General features: G+C 37.7%; 1 protein-coding gene across 1 annotated transcript in view; it reads right to left on the reverse strand.

The window, feature by feature from the left end:
• LOC137296259 (tetratricopeptide repeat protein 41-like) overlaps window positions 1-18,174 on the reverse strand; it is a 53,135-nt gene that overhangs the window by 26,386 nt on the left and 8,575 nt on the right. The window contains exons 2-3 of the mRNA XM_067828009.1: window positions 3,373-4,213; window positions 2,830-3,037 (exon numbers count right to left, since the gene is read on the reverse strand). Coding sequence (XP_067684110.1) covers window positions 2,830-3,037; window positions 3,373-4,162 — 998 coding nt within the window. The 5' untranslated portion in view covers window positions 4,163-4,213. The remainder of the gene's footprint in view (window positions 1-2,829; window positions 3,038-3,372; window positions 4,214-18,174) is intronic.

Below are 18,174 nucleotides of genomic sequence, written 5' to 3' on the forward strand. Positions count from 1 at the left end.
GGTTTAGGGGCATATAAATGACAAATGCAAACATTTCATACTTAATTGATTCTATGTCAACACAATTTAACTTTCCAGCCTACCATCTTCAACTCGAGCAAATGCGTTTTACTTCACCCCGATGAAGAAACCTAAGGATGGAAAATGGTACCTAGAGTCGCCCATGGGCCACAACACAATCCAGACAACGGTGAAGAGAATATGTGCTGAAGCCGGAATTGAAGGAAGGAAAACGAACCACTCGCTCAGATGCACTGCTGCTACCCGTCTCTACGAGGCAAACATAAGCGAGCAACAGATTTGTGAACAAACTGGTATGTAACTCAATGAATATCTGCAAAACACGAATGAAACTTGAAGTGACTGGGCCAAATTGCAATTTGGCGATTTTAAATGCTAGAACTTGTGATGTCAACATGTGTTATGGTTAACATGCCAAGATCCGGGTTCGAATCCCAATGATGGCCCCAAGCAAAGCGATTACAATATCATATAAACTGCTTTTCAAACGGTTATGTACAATTTGAAATGACTTATCAAGATGAATTCTTTTATTGTAGGTCACAAAAGCGAGGCAGTGAGGGTTTACAAGAGAACCAGTGATCAACAACAAGCAATGGCGTCAGATGTTCTCTTATGTTCAGCTCCAAAGAAAACTCAGACGTCTGCGACAGTGTCGGTTCCTACTTCAGAGGGAGATTCCGGTACAACACAAACTGTCGCTCACGGAAGTGTTACAATGACGTTCAATTTCAATTAAAACACTGTTGTCAGAGTTTTTGTTTTTCCTTTCCTGTGAATGCAGATTTCGGTGGCTGATCGCTCCAAACCGGTACTTTCGGGACGAGGGTTTACTCCTAGTAAAACCTGGGAATAGGTTTTACTTAAATCTAGTTAAACCTATTCCCAGGTTTTACATTGGGAGTAAAACCTCTTACCGGGTATTGGTGCAAGTAGAAAGGATAATGACCATTAAAGGCAGTGATCAGAATTAGGTTTATAAGTAAACATCATCCACCATTGGCTTCCACCCTTTTCCCCTATCATGTACATCGTCCTTACCCCCTACCTGTGTTATGCAAACAATCCCATCATCTGTAATGTATTACCATTGGCTTCTATCATTGTTATCATAACTGTCGGTTTCCAATCAGCGCTTGTTTATACTGGCTTCCAGCTTTCGTTAAGTCATTCCACTTGTTACTTTGTTATTGCTTTACCTGTACATATAAAAATAGCTCTGTACCCCATACTCAATCACCTGATGAAGGAGTAAGCATTAACTCCGAAACGTTGTGTTCTCATATAAAGAAGTTGATATCCATATAATCTTCATTCTTATGCATTTCACTTCTAAATGCCCTTCAAAGACTTGAAACAACAATCTAGGTTGCAAACTATTATAGACATGCAATATGTGTATCAGGGCGTGTGTGACACAAAAGGCATTGACTCAGTGCTTGCGTAAGGTTACTTTCAGCAATATTCCAGAATTTTTATGGCAGGGGACACCAAAGGTGGGCTTTACAACTTCTACATATGTGGACAATTGAACCCAGATCTACAGCAACAGCCAAACACCTTTACCCACTAGGTAGCCTGCAGCCCTCAAGTTACCACGTATCACACATGAGTCACGGAAACAGCTGAAGAGAAGATGTGAACTGAGAGAAACATCACAGAGTTCACAGTTTATTTAGCTAGCCCTGCATTTGCCAGCATGTGATGTTCTGACGAGCAGCTGACTGAATACAACAGACTCTGGCTTCATGTTAAAATATGCATGATCCACTTCTAGCACCACTGGCAAGGAAGAACACATAAGTAATCTCTGGCTAGGTCTATGTCTGTGGCCAACAGCCTCAGACAATAAACAATCCCAGGTTGCAGTGTGTATGATTGTCTGCCATTCTAAGCAACATTTTTTACCTCGAATAACATGACTTTATAGAACTGGGCATTAGAAATGACATCCATAACAAACTTGGGGCAATGAGGACATGTTAAGCGAATTTTGTTTTAATGCGAGGGAGTTCCTGATTATTTTCTTATCAGTATTGAGGAAATTGGTGTTTCTTTTCCTGTTCTACATTACAAAGACTTTCTCTATCCCACACATTTGTCGTTCAGACTATTACTGGCTGGGAATCTAAGAAGTTGGACTAGTTTTAGCACAACAGAATTGGTGAAAGTGAGTCAACCAGTCAGCTGGGTAAATTGGTCCTTGAAGTGACTGAGGGAGTATGGTTTTACTCTGTTTTCAGCAATTCAGCAATTTCAGCAATATCACAATACTCAGCTTCACACACTGTTCCAACAAGTGGAATTCAATGTGAATCTTTGACATGACAAGAAAAGATTTAAAACACTATGCCCCTAAGCTTTGGCCTTTTGTAAAAATTATCATAGGTTTTAAGGAGCAGGTTTTTACGGACTATCTAAAAAATGAACCCATTAACAGCTGACCCTATCAAACATTCATTTGCTCTACTAATACTCCTGACCTTGACTCCAAACTTAAGCTGTTCAAAATTTAATAATAATTATTCTTGGCAAAGGTACAATATCTGTTCATTACTTGGCACTTAGTCTATCTCACTGTCCCTAAAGTGTATTATTTTCTCTGCTGCCTAGCCCTTTCTTCAATGCTAAAGCCATAAATGAAGCAAGTCTTGATTTCCTCTGGTTTACATTCTCCCATCTCACTGGGGCTCATTTTCCATTGTAGAGGAATTATTTGTTTCAATAACAATTATATATTCAGAGACTAGGCATTTGCCTAAGTGAATGCTGAAAGAACACTGACAGTGTGTCTGACATAACACCCACCTCTTCCTGAGGGCACTGCTGGCAGAATAGGCTCTGTACTTGGAGAAGGTTTCCACCTCTGATTCCATGCTGACCTCATCAAGGGCTGACAGGGCGAACTTGGTCAAATGCTGCATGATGGCATCACTTGTTGATGAGGCAATGAATTTGTGTCGAAGATTCTCAGCAAATGATTCCTGAGACATCCATTCAGTGTACTCCTCTGTATCTGATTAAGATATACAGTTCAACAAAACAAGAATTAGGAGTGATACCCGCAAAATGGGTTTCAACTGTACCATAAAGCATAACATGGCCTTATTCTAATGATTGTAGCAGTGTATAGAGGGTATTATTAGACATAACAGGGTAACAACGGACTGTGATTGACATTTGATATATCTGAGGTAGGTTTCACATCATTTTGCTAAGTATACAAATTATGTTACTGTGTCAGTTTGACATTGAAAAGTAGCATATGAAGCTCATTACAAAACACGTTTAGAAGAAATAAAGGATAATCATCCTCCACAAACTGATGGAATGACAGCAATGTTCACTTACCTATGAAACTCTCAAAATCTTCAAGTGGAGGATACAACATGTCCACCACAGAAGTCCAGTCATTGAACACGAGGCTGCCCAGCTCCTCTGGGGTCTTGAAGTACTGCACTGGCAAACCCTTCTTCACAATCCTCTGCTTCAAGTCAGCGATCTTTAGTCCAGCAAGCTCATTCTCCTCGCGATACATACCAACCGCAGCTTGCTTCTCATTATCACTCAAGTCAGCAAACTTAAAGTCCAAATGTTCCGCCTGCCTGAAGTAGAAACTGCAGTGTTCACTGTCCCCTAGGAACGCTGCCTGGATGATCTCCAGTTCCGTCAGACTGCAGTTCTGATGAGACTCCTCTAGAACCCACTCGTATCCTGCAGACGCTGCCACCATGTAGTTCCGGTCCAGAGGAGGAGAAGATTCGGTGATGCCAGAGAAACATTTTGGAAGTGTTGCCGAACTGTCTGGGCGATATGGGCCATAACATTCTCCTAACAGACAGATAAGGAATGGCATGCATTTGTGGATGTAGTCAAGGAGGAGGCGCAGGAGCTGCCCGTTCTGGATGATACTGTCATCAGGCTTCCAACGAATATCAACAGGACTAAAATAAGCACCTCTTCTTAATGAGAACTCCACAATACGAGGGTAGATTTTCTCAGCTAAGAAGTTGAGTTCTTCCTCGAAGTCAACGGGAGTTGCACAAATGTATGGACAGATGGGTTTCCGGATCTTCAGTTCCTTTCCTGTGTCTGGAACTGTGCTAGGATCCGGACTCTCATCCAAAAAGTCCTCAAACATGGCTGCCAGTCTCCACCCATGCACACTCTCACATCTTGATTTTTCTCACATCTGTAAAAAACAGGAAATTGTAAGTAAGTTTTAACACTGGATGATTGCATTCTCAGTTTGCAGTGAAATGTAGCTGTCATAGGTACTGGTGTGTACATGCAAATGATCCATTTCTGATTCTAAAGTAAAGACTTTCATTTCAAATTACACAATCAACATGACATGGTTGGGCAAATAACTATGTAAATTGTTATAATCCAATATTGATATGATGTTTGATAGGTAAATAGCAAATGGTTATGTAACTAATCAAAACTGGTAAGAATGGACAGCCTTTTCATTACAAGTCCTCATGCTTGAAGGATTTTTACAGATGCCATAAGCACACAGATGTTACATCTTCAGCTCATTACAACTGATTTTTAAGCCAGTTATGAAGCCTGTATTTAATAAAGTCATCACCAGTTCAACATTTGAAGTTCATCTGAAGATAAAAACATTAGAGGTATGTAAAATGTTATGATTTTTATCTAAATCTTGAAACGTAAACAAACAAAATAATATAAAAAAATCTAAAACATTTAACAATATAAGACAGGTATATGGACGGCAACTTCTTTTTTACTGTATAACACAACATAAAAAGGGCAAGAGGTGGCCAAGAAACATTGTGTTGTACAATAAATAAGAAGTTGCCATCCATATATACTAATGTCTTATATATTCACCAACTTCAAAATGGCTCTCAAGAATCTCAACATTTTACAAGTTCAGAAATGTAAACAGTGGCTTGAGGAGTCAGTCTTGTTCATGGTACTGTTCATAGGTCAGACAAAGACGTATGATCGTGAACCTGAGCATACTACCTCAACAAACACTTATTTCAGTCTCCTTCCAGGAACTAAGAACTTGGATGTACACTTGACCTCTTCATAAACCAATCGAGAGGGAGTCATTGTGATGTGTTGTAAGGAAAGTGCAATGTTCGTTAGTACAATCCCAGATAATGCAAGAGAACAACCAGCACAATCCAGTACAATAAAAGCCTCCTTCAAGTGCCTGACAAGTATTTATTGTGTCAACACTAGTGCCATAACACAAGCTCATAAACCACTGTTATCTGTCACAATATATCTGCTGTACAGATGGGTAAACATACCATTAAAAAAAGTAAGGAATATTCTATTTTGTCAATGCATATGAGACAGAATAATATATATCCATAAATAGCAATAACAAGTCATTTCTATATTGCAGCAAGTGACTGCTCATGGCGCTTAATCAGAAACTGATTATTATTACCTAGAAGGTTATAGTCACATGACTTTATCCAACCAGGTACCCATTTTCTGCTGGGTGAACAGAGGTAATTTTAAACAAACCCACTTGCCTAAGGGGAGACCTAATGTATCACATATGCTCAGTCCTAGAGTCAGGAGTTAAGTCGCCATTAACACGATCACCGATCCAAGGATCGTATGTCACCTCAACGTTGCATAACTACAATTGATTTGTGTCCTGTGCACAGGACCACAAACCACCATAGAGAGGAAACATTTCCAAAGGAATGGTATATAGTCACATTTTCCCTTAATTTTTCTTCATCATCTCTTTCCTCCTTGGCTTCATCATTTGCATTCTATGCATCATATATAGTCTGGTTCATAATTATTGAGAATTTTTCTTCTTACTTTGAGCTATCCTAACACCTCAACTGATTCACTGATACTTAAAACTAAGTAATGGTATAAGGGAGGTAGCTCATCTTGGCCTACTGAGTATAGTACAATTAGAGTTACCTCCCCTGAATTTGTAGCAGACGTCATTTTCCTCAGCACTGTCAACAATGTCTGCTGAAGATAAAAGAAGGTTGATTTTTGAGTTGTGTAATCAAGGAATTGATGATGTAAATACATTGGCAGAGAGAACAGGAACTCTTCTTTCTACTGTGTATAGGATTAGGAAGAATTTTAAAGAGGGAAAGGATTTTGGGCACCAGAAAGGAGCAGGGAGACCGAGAAAATTGGAGTTCTCAGATCGTGTCCGGCTGGGAATTTTAGCGTCTAAAAAGCAAAGGGCAAGCATCTCCAACATCAGGTATGAAATGATAGAAAGGGGATCAACAGTTGTATCAAAATCTACAGTTAGAAGAAATTTTATTGATCTTGGATGGGAGAAAAAGACTGGAATTCCTTCTCCTCTCATGAAACAAGAACATAAAGACAGGCGTGTTGAGTGGTGTTTGGCACATGAAAACTTTGACTGGGAAAATGTGATTTTTACTGATGAAAGCTCAATATGGGTATATCGCAATAATGTGAAAATATGGACAAAGTCTGCGTCAGCACCGTTGTATCGACAACCTAAATACAGTCCAAAGTTTCATGTATGGGGAGGGATATCCTTATTAGGAACGACCCCGCTGTGTGTGTTTGAGGGAAATCTGACAAGTCAACGCTACACTAACATATAAGATAATTTTCTCCTTCCAAGTGCACATGTGTTTTATGGAAATGACTGGATTTTGCAGCAAGATAATGATCCTAAACACACCGCAAAACATGCCAAGCAGTGGTTTCAGGAGAAAAATGTGACTGCATTACCATTTCCTGCATATAGTCCTGACTTAAATCCCATTGAGAACATTTGGGGGATGATGAAGGAATGTGTGAATCAAAAGGGGTTGACAAAAAGTGAAGACATGAAAAGAGAAGTGGTCCGATACTGGGACAGCATAACTCACGAGACACTAACCTCTCTGATAGGAAGTATGCCTACCCGCCTTAGATTGTGCCGTGAAGCTCAAGGAGACTTGATAAAATATTAAATTGTTACCTACACAACATGAAAAGGTCAGTTCACTTTCACAATACATTCAATTTTATCTGATTTGTTCTCGTTTAATAATATGAAATGCTTTAGCTATTCTCAATAATTTTGAACTATACTGTATTATAAATACATTATAACCTGTTATTATTTAATGGTATATTTGGCCAATAAACTACAAACTATGAATGAATTGCAGATTAATTAATTACAGCTCTGTACTTACAAACTTAATTCACTTGAGTAGATAATATACAAGCCTAAGTTACTCAAAGGTCCTACTCTACATTACCTGTGGACAACATTTTTTAGAAAATGTGAAAACTTCCTGACCTGAAGTGGAGAAATCAGATCAGATTGCCTATTGTTGGAATATCTGTAATATTTGCTGATAATTTACAAACAGTATAAAAGATACAAAGGACCCTTTAGGTCAGATGTCATCGCCTGGGAGTGTTTCCTGATCAGATGTCATCGCCTGGGAGTGTTTCCTGATCAGATGTCATTACCTGGGAGTGTTTCCTGATCAGATGTCATCGCCTGGGAGTGTTTCCTGATCAGATGAAAAATGGGAACTGAGTGGTCAGACTCTATTACCTGACAAACTGTGTTATCATCATAAGGTGATCAGTACCATTGTGCTAATATCACTGATAACTCATCAATTACACAGGCAATTGCTTGTCATAGCATTAAAATCTTAATAACAAGTAGCCCTTGACCATCCTCTGATTAAAAAAAGATATATAATGGCATAGATTTTGTGTGTGAAGTGTCCAGATTTTGATAGGAAACATTGAATCAAATCATCTTTTCTCCTTAACCTCATATTTTGGAGGCAGGGTAAATTCCAAATCAGAAATTATTTGCTTCTGTAGACTACTAAGGCAAATTTACTTACAAAAGCATCAGTTTTAATCTCAGGGGCTTAATCCTTTAAACTCAAACAGTCATTAGGCACACCTCAGTAAGAAAGGCAGACCTAAAAATGGTAATTTCAGATATCCTAATCCTAATCCTGACTGATTTCTGCTTACAACACTGATCTTGATAAATATGGAGACCTTTGCGATGACAATCCAGTCTAGTGCTGTACTTTAAATATTTATGATAATTTCTTTAAAAATACCCTTGTGGGCAAACCAGGTTCTGGGTGAAAGTCAACTAAGATAGGAGTCATATATTATTGATTGTGTGTTTTGAAGAAAGAAAAAAATCATAAAACTGGCATCAACATTGTCAGGCTAGGACGTAAAATTTTTCAATCTGGTTACCATGGTAACATACTTCATAACATTTAAGAAATGCATTTGTTCAATTTTCCTATTATTTCCACAGACTTTATCTTTAAACAGGAATATGTAGTTATAAATAGTTAAAAGCAAATTGTGTTTACTGTCCTCTATGTATATTGACAAGCGAGTGAGTTTGGTTTTATGCAGCTTTTAGAAATGTTGCAGCAACATCATGGCAAGAACGCCAGAAATGGGCTTTACACGATGTACCCATGTGGGGAATTAAACCAGGGCCTTCTACGTGTTGAGTGACACATTAATCACCTGGGCCTAGATTTTCGAAGCTCTCTTAGCGCTAAGATGGTCGTTAACATACATTAACATTAAGTTATGACTATCTTAGAGCTAAGAGAGCTTAAAAAATCTAGGCCCTGACTACACAGCCATCTTGCCTATTGTTGGAATATCTGTAATATTTGCTAATAATTTAACAGTGAGATATTTTACGCTATTTCTATCAATATTCAAGTAATATCACAGCTGTTGAGACCAGCATTTAAACTTTTATGGACAACTTCATGTTCTTGTAAATTGTCAGTTGTGACATCATGTATGGAAAGTAAACTTAATGACATGGATTTAAGCAAAATAGTGTCTACATGAAAAATGTGACCACAGAGATTCAAGTTTTGGTAGAGTAGGCATTAATTTTTCATATTTCATTTAAGTATCATATTTCCACAACAAACAAACAAATAAATTCAGAAGATATACCTATTAAACAATAAACCAACAACTAAACGTTTTTACAGACCAACAATAATGAACAAACATTTTCTCAAGATATTTTACGAAGTGAACTTCTTTAATCTTTTCAACACAATGTTTTGAGGTCATTCCAGATCCTTTCATCATGTGAACTGACAGTTGATACCTGATGAAGGCATCTGCGATGACCCCAAACATTGTGTGGAAAAGATTAAAGAAGTTTAATTCATAAAATATCTTAGCCATCTGTAACAACTTCTAAATGATGAAAGGCATCAAACACTTTATCTCATTTAACTAATGTTTGAATAAATGTTTTTTCTGCCCATGAAGACGCTGGTAGGAACTGGTCTTTAGTAACCCATGCTTGTTGTAAGAGGTGACAAACAGGATCGGTTGATCAGGTTCGCGGACTTGGTTGACACATGCCATTGTATCTCATTGCTGCTCATATTGATCACTGATGATCACTAGGTTGTCTGGTCCAGAGTGCAGATTATTTACAGACTGTCATTATATAGCTAGAGTATTGTTGAGAGTGACATCAAACAAGAAAACAAACAAACAAACAAAACTAATATTTACTGAGCAATGTTATACCAACACTACACAAATTTTCATTTTTGTTTTATAACAAATTACAGATTGCTCTAGAAGTTGGGAGCACTTTAATGCTTTATACATTGAATGCAGTAATATTGACATTCAGCTACGAGCGATAAGTTTTGTGGAGTAATTCAGCAAGAAGTCACTAATATGCAAGGTGAGTTTATGGATTAAAGCAAGGCAAATGTTATTGCAAAGATGAAATTCAGACCACATTCAGCTGGTCATTTAAAACATGGCTGCATAATTATATGACAACAGATCTGAAACCTGAGACACTGGAGACTGAGTGTTTGATAAGATGAAAAAATTATTTATAATAATCAAGGCAGATTACATTCATCTGAAACATCAATGCCATGTACTCTAAATAATCCCCTGATCAACACCATGAGCATCGATCTACTCTCTTCACACAAGGCTTCTGCATCAAAGATAGGACAGCAGGGAAAATATTGTCAGTCAGTTTTTCAACCTAAACATGGCCTGTAATAAGGAGATAATAGTCTCACCTTTGGACTAGAGAAGTTGTGTCCATGCTTCAGTCTGTGGCAAACATTCTACACTGGATGTTTAAATCAGAATTCATCTATGTCAGTGATTTGATATCCACTTTCACATAAAATTACAAGGAGGAAGCACATTTATTATAATTACTGAAAAAACACACTACATTTTTCTCATAATGAATAAAAGATAAAAGCCTAAAATATCTTGCAGACACTAACAGTCACCCAGTCCTATCGCCCATGGTGACAAGTCAGTCCAAAAGCTGCAATTGCACACATCCCCTAGGTGTAGACTTACATGATTTGTTCCAGGTAGATCGTGTGACCACAATAGCTGCCCATCCAGCAATACAATGCACATGCTTCCTCTACTTTGAACTGCAGCATAACACCCTGATCCCTCACACGGATTTGACTAGGATACTGTCTCTAATAGGGCATAACTGTCATGCAAGTTAAGCTTCTTATTTTCCACTGATCCTTTGTATGATAAAACAGCTTGCATGCTTTTGGAAACAAGAGTCATCAGAAGATGACATATCCCCCCGGCTCCTACATGTTTGAAAGGACAAATCATCTGACAGTTACTCATTGTTTTCCTAGACTAAGTCTGAATTGTTTCCATGGAAACCCTGAAACTTATGTATGGCATATATCTGTATTCAGCAAAGTCACAATTTCAAGTTCTGTTGAAAGATATGAATGGTTTTCACCTTGTGTTCTGGGAAACGAAGCCCATCCCTCCGTTTCCATGGAAACCAAGAAAATGGTAAATCACAAAAACCTGTACATAGCAAAAGGCACCACTTCAGCTTCTGACTGATATATCTACCAAGTTTTGCAGAAAAATATTGAACGGTTTTGGAGTTATGCCCCCGGAAACGAAACACACCTCTCACTTTTGAGACTATGTCCAAGACATTTCCATGGAAACCGAGAAAATAATAAATCACAAAAACCTGTACATAGCAAAAGGCACCACTTCAGGTTCTGACTGATATATCTACCAAGTTTTGCAGAAAAATATTGAACGGTTTTTGAGTTGTGCTCCGGAAACGAAGTCCACCCACTAACACCAAAATGTTCCATGGAAAAACAAACAAAATATAAATGCCAAAAATCTGTAAATAGCAAAAGGCACAACCATAGGCTGAGATTACTATATCTATCAAGTTTGGTCTAAAAATATTGTACGGTTTCTGAGTTATGTTCCAGAAACAAAATGATTACGGACAGATGGACAGTGGACAGGACACACGGATGGACAATGGACGGAGGGACGGACGGACAGACGAGGCGTCGACTATTTCCCAAAAAGGGAGATCGTGTTTACTCAAATGGGAAGAAAAACAAACCAAATTCATTAAAGATGACCTGTTCAGATGTGACCAGCTAAAGTCTCTGGTTCTGAAATTCAAGGTCTGAAATTCGGGTTTCCAAATGGCCAAAAAAGTGAAATTCTTGAAAAATATGTTCATTTAGCAATACAGGTAGTAATCCACATTATAAAGACATCAAGCCATTTCAAGCCATAACAAGTAAATCCTGGGAATCCTGGCTACACGGCACAACTATTTTCATCCACTTTCCTGATAGTTGATGCTCAAGCTATCAACCACTGGATAACATTTGCAGTCCACCAAGACACACACTGAACAAAATGTGCCATAAGACTGCATTCACACATGTATGGTTTCATAATGTCCTTAATATGGAAATTGATTGCCATCAAAATTGTCCCACAACTTGTCAGAGCAAGTTCTGATATAAATATGTACCACTAAAAAATCATTGAAATAAATGCCACACATCTCCTGCACAATTACTGCTCAATCGATCACTCACTGACCCTAATCTTCTCTGACAAAAGAAATCAGATATCAGCGAGTAAACCAGTAAGCCATACAACTGTCTAATCCCAAACAGCATAAAACAATCAGAGAGCCTACTTCAAATGCCATTGTTACAGAAGACAGACACATTATACCATGACGGATGGTATCCAGAAACCATCTACTGCTAGTGTTGGTCACAGTGGAGGGTTCAATAACTGACCAGTTGATCTGACATCAAGGGACACTGCAGCTACCTAAAGCCCTCTGTTTGTACACAGGTCATAGATCTGATTGGGAGACAGTGCAACGGACAGGGGCTGTAAACATGAGTATTATCTATGTTTATCAACCATCAAATCTATGGCCTAAAGGTTGTCAGTGCTATCAAGCTCTCGTTGTCATGACAACCATACTCTTGCTGAGGCTTCTTTGAAGATTTTAATGTTTGTCCAATTTATGATATTTTTTAAAACCTTAATCTTACACCACAAAATTAAATCACATTAATCTTCCTTGAAATGAACCATGTTTATCTACTGTTAGTTGTTGCCTTGCAAAAAAAATAGTTATTTACTTGAATCATATGGTAACATCAAAATTTATCAAAACAGATTGATTAAAAATGCATGCTCATAATTCTTGCTGTCTATCAGAGAAAACTGCTTAGTATGAAAAGTCAGAAAACATACCCTTTGCTATTATTGAGATCTGGTTTGTACTGCACTGTATGTGGCAGCTGATATCAGAGAGGGGTTTCATATCACGCAGAGGTTTGTTTCATAAAAAAATTCATAAGCCTAAGATCTTGTAACTTTCCTTGTTGAATTTGTACCTCTTATACTGTAACATAGGAGGTACAAATGCTATGAGAAAAGTTACAAGAACTTTGGCTTATAAGAGTTTTGTGAAACAGGTTCCAGGAATTCTGTGCATATGACCCAATGCATTTTCATCTGCAATACTCTAATCAGTGAGTCCACTTCAGAGAAACATATTTTTATCTGTCACTGTCAGAGAATATTATGTAAAACAAATTGCAAATGGCTGACAAAATATATCTTTAAGTTTAACTTTTATAAAAAGGAATGGTTATACTATAAGTAAATCATGCATGATTTTTATTTTGCAGTTTTTTATATTGTTATATACCTTCATTATAACTGAAAATATCATCTAGCCATTCCGTATGACAATCAGTAAATGTCTTAAAAATAAACAATCTGAACTCAAGGAGCCTCTTTTCCTCCATGTTCAATTTTGAATGATGTGGCTGATAGCGAAAAAAGGCCTGTGAAGATTCATGTTAGAAGTGAACTTCTGTAAAACATGCATTTCACAAGAGACAACTAACAGATTCAGGTGGTCAGGCTGTGTGACTTGGTTCACATGTCATCATAATCCCAATAGTGCAGATCGATGGTCATACAGTTGATCATTGGATTCTCTGGTCTAGGCGCAACTGTTCATGGATATTGCTGAGTGTGGTGAAAAACTAAACTCACTAAGAACACCAATAAAGGCAAGGTTCATGGATGACAACTTCTTTATAATATTCTGTCATGATGTAATACTTTGGTATGGATCCTTATACTATTGCAGATCAAGACATGTGTGAAGTCACTGTACCGAAGTGTCACATAATGAAAGAATAAGGAAAGTCACCTACAAAGTATTTTAACCTATACATGTATTATTACTCACCAAATTTTAAAATACAATTTAAACAAATCACTTTGGCTGATAGCCTTAGGTAATTTTGTGTTTTTCAGATCTGAAATTATGATTACACAATGCAATTTAGAAAGTGTTCAACTGTACAATATGATACACTTGGGATTATGCTTTCACAGTAAAGTATAGACTCTAGTGCTCTTTGTTTGGTTGAGCCCCTCCGGGATTCAAACCCACACCCTCAGAGTGAGGCACCAAAGCGCCAGCACACAAAGTTAGCTGCCTAACCTGATCAGCTACGACAACTTCTAGCATACTGTACCATGATCTGTCAGAGATTAATAATGACCGTTTCCGGACAAATGTAACTTTTGTTGAACTGCAGAATTACCAATTCGATAAAGGTTGTCAGTTGCTACTTTGTGAATGCAGTGGCCATATGCTTCTGGACTAAGTGAGCTCACTGAGGAATATTCCAGCCATATGGCAGCAGTCTGCTGAACAACAGTCTGGACCAGGCAATCCAGTGATCAACAGCATGCGCATTGCTCTGCACAATTGGGAACCAATGACATGCAAACCAAGTCAGCAAGCCTGACCACCCAATCGCCTCTTACAACATGCAGAGTTGCCTTTTTTTGGCTACTCTAATCTGGATCATCACAGGCTCTTCTCAACTGAAGTTCGATGCCATGTCCACATGACCAAGAGATTATCTCGTAGTTCCATCAGTGATATTTTTGTTTCACATGTTGGCAAAATAAGCACAAGAAACAAATGTCTCCAGGTGTTCTAAATGTTACTGCCAGGAGACAGTTGCTTTTTGTGCCGGTTTGACTTCATACCCTGCTACACCAACATAAAACAATACATGTCAGGTCTGAGCATATAGAAAACAGATAAACATCATCTAACAGAGAAACTACACTATACATAAATCTCTGTAATCAGACATCAGATGGTAAGACATGTTACCTGTGTCCTGAAGTCTGCACCAAGCTGTTTGAAGCGTTTAAGCCAGGCTGGGAATAGGAGCAGGTGAAACTGACTGATCTCTATATCAGTTCGCCATGTCCAGACAGCACTGACAATCAATAGTCACTTCCACTCCACTGTCTACAATACACCCAGTTACCCCAAGCATTTCAATAAAAACTCATGTCTCAGATAAATGACATCTTCAGATAATTAATAAACTAATTTAATTTTCTTTGCTACAATGGCGACTTTTTAGACTGGATGTGACATGTGAATCGAACGATACTGCAGAGGCACCCACGATGTTGATAAGATGAACAGGCGTTAGTAAGATGTGTACTGTTTATAAAACATCAATCATATTTTTTGCATGGGAAATATCAACCAAGTCTTCATTAATCAGTATTTGCCAAGCCTTTGGCAAGGTTGACATTTTCCACATTTAGAATCGAAACATGGTTGATTAATTCTGTTTATCAGTTTCCCATCAATGTTTCCCTTTTAAATGTATCAGAATTGACATCAGGAACATATTGAAATCTTACATATATATATATAGAGAGAGAGAGAGATTATAGTGATATATTAGTCATTATACAATTTTCGCTGCAATATGAACCAAAATAAATGTCTTGTTAACTCCTCTTTTGGATATGCATTCACTGAAGACAAAGTTTCAGTGATTATAAATATATTTAAAAATTATATGAACAGAGATTGCAGAAGAACTGATAGTAACAATTCTGCATGTCTTGATTACATATCTGGTATGAGCTCACTGATATGTAACATTCAGCAAAACATGTCCAGTTCTGTTGATCTAATTTGCACACTAATGTCGGGGCCAGCCTATTACTGTGATGATATCTTACTGACTATGACATCATGATCTTATATCGACAAGCCGGACTTGTATTTTGATCTCAATTTTCTGTACATTTCAGCCATACTACATGAACTTAAAGAAGCAGATTTACTTAATATTGTATTTCTTATGTCTTCTTTAAAATTGTATTTTTAAGGATTCGAAACAGTGGCTAAAACTGAAGATCACACAGATATGAAATGTTTAGGTTTCGTATTACCCAGTAAAGAGCACCATCACAGAGCTATGAGTTTCAAAGTTTTACAGCTATCGGGGAACACTATCATGTATTAAAATTGTCAAAAGGAATCATGGTAGGGAAGCCGTAAACTATCACTGCCTCTAGAGGCAGGTTACTAAAAAGCAACAAACATGAAAAAAATTAGCATTTAGGAAAATTACATACCGATACTCAATGCTTTTTCTTTTTGTCTTTTAAACAGAGGTCATAAAGAAGATATGCAAAGAGCATCATTCAAAACATGACAACCATAATACATTAGTGCCTCTGGCCTTTGCACCAACCTCATGAAGAGGTTACTAGCATTGTTCTGCTGGAACTTGAAATGAATGAATATTATGAATTAAATTATATAATTATAAAATAAATCATTAGTTTTTCCAAAGCAGTGATTAAAATTAAAGTAAATGTTAATGACACTGATAATCGTCTCTGTTATATCACCTAAAATGTTAGCCATGCTGTGGTCTTTCAACATGAACTCTTCATTTTAAACACTGCCACGTTTTGTAAAATATTGATAAATAAACTCCTTTTATATTAGCATGCCTAGCATCTAATCTTTACAAAATTGATCATTGTTAAACATCCCCTACTAAACATCCCCTACATCCCCTCGATAAATCGCACAAAGTACCTTGAATCTCACCATCCAGAAAACAAAGTCCTCTTTAAGCACATTTCCATAGACTCAAAACTCTTCCACACATAACATCCAGCAGAAAGCCTGAATATTCAGGCCTCATCTCAATCTCTAAGACATGTATTGTGGTTCTCCCAGTGGCTTTCACATGTACATATGACACCAATAAGCTTATCACAGAGCTGTTACCTTTCCAACGCACAAGAGTATTGTCGCACCTGAAGTGCCTTAAGCGAATCTCTTAACAAAGTCCTCCTTTCTGATCATGTCTGATCCAAATACTAAACCAGCAGAGAAAAAACAACCTGGAACAGTTCTCTCTGAGTGACAGTGAGTGGTTTCTAAGGAGGGAGTTTGGAGTTAGTATACTGTGGTGACTAAACAAGTCGGTCTTGCCAATGGAGCTGACACAGTTGGGCAATGCTTCATAGCGTGTGTTCCCATTGACACAGTGTGATTGTCCACCAAGCATTTACAGGCTGCTTTTCTATTATGAACCAAGGCTTGATTGTATTTCTGTTTGTACATGGTTAATGTAATAAAATAAATCATTGTACAAGTGGAACATCTATCAACAGTTTAGGAGTTGACAGCAGGTTCGGGTAAATAAAAAGTATTCTTTTTTGCTGCAATGTAATTGTGATAATTAGGAAAGGTAAAGTGGGTGAGTGAGTGAATGAGTGAGTGAGTCGTAATCAGGTCATGGAATAATTAGGCGATAAATATCATGTGTTAGCCAATTTCTGGGTGTTATTGAGTATTTGAAGTATGGGAACTCATTTGGAACCACCGGAGGTTTCAAATGAAATATTCCTGCATTTCAAATACTCTATAACACTTGGAAATTGACCAACACATGATGTTTATTGACACTGTTAAGACGAAAAGTAAACCAAAAGCCCCACTGTCAGCACTCATGTACATCAAGTTTGGGTATGTGTCATCAGCTCACCTTTTCAGCTGGTTCCCATGGTAGCATCTGAAACTGACTTATTTGTGACATCATTCCAACTTTACGTCACAATACGATTTGAATGACATCATCACTGCTGACGACACAACAATATAATTGTGTGCAATATTTGCATGTGCCAATACGCAGTGAATAGTCTTGCAGTTTCCAGGAATAGAATACCATTCGATCATGTTTTTCAACCAATCAGACTACAGAACATGGTGACTTTTGGTTCACAATCCATGTTTTTACAATGCAATAGCACATTATTTGCCCAATCAGCCAGCAACTGGTCATCTTAAATTACTAGTTTCAACATTTAGCAGGGTGTGGGTTTCTAAGAACCCTACACGTTAACATGCACACCTCTTGGTTTCTGAGCTTAACTTCTATCACTTTTCATGGTATTGCCCATCCAGATCTGGTGTCAAGTGGCATTGATAGTTGTCTGCTGATCTTACTTGTCCAAACTGAATTTTAGTAGACACAGACAGCAGACTAGTGACTAAAACAAACTACAACATGTGTGATTTCATATGGTAATGCATTAGTAAGAAACAAACTGCATAAATTCTAAATCAATGATTCTCAAGCTCACTTGTACATTTCATACTTTTGACAAAAAACTGACAATGACATGCAGAAGGTTATATCTATAACTTTAAAAGAAGGCACCCCAAACAAATATGGCAGCTCATAAATAACAGATGTCACTTAGTTATCCAATAAACATCAGCTTTGTGTATCAGCCATCACAAAGATAAACATTATCGCCATGTTACTGCTGACATTTTGCCCATAACACTCAACCATTCAAGCCAACACAATTCCCAATACGCCCCCGACAATGATCCGCGTCTACCTGCCCAAATCACGAGACTTGACA

Source organism: Haliotis asinina, chromosome 9 (genome assembly GCF_037392515.1).
Source record: "Haliotis asinina isolate JCU_RB_2024 chromosome 9, JCU_Hal_asi_v2, whole genome shotgun sequence".
In the NCBI taxonomy this organism is placed as follows: Eukaryota; Metazoa; Mollusca; class Gastropoda; order Lepetellida; family Haliotidae; genus Haliotis; species Haliotis asinina.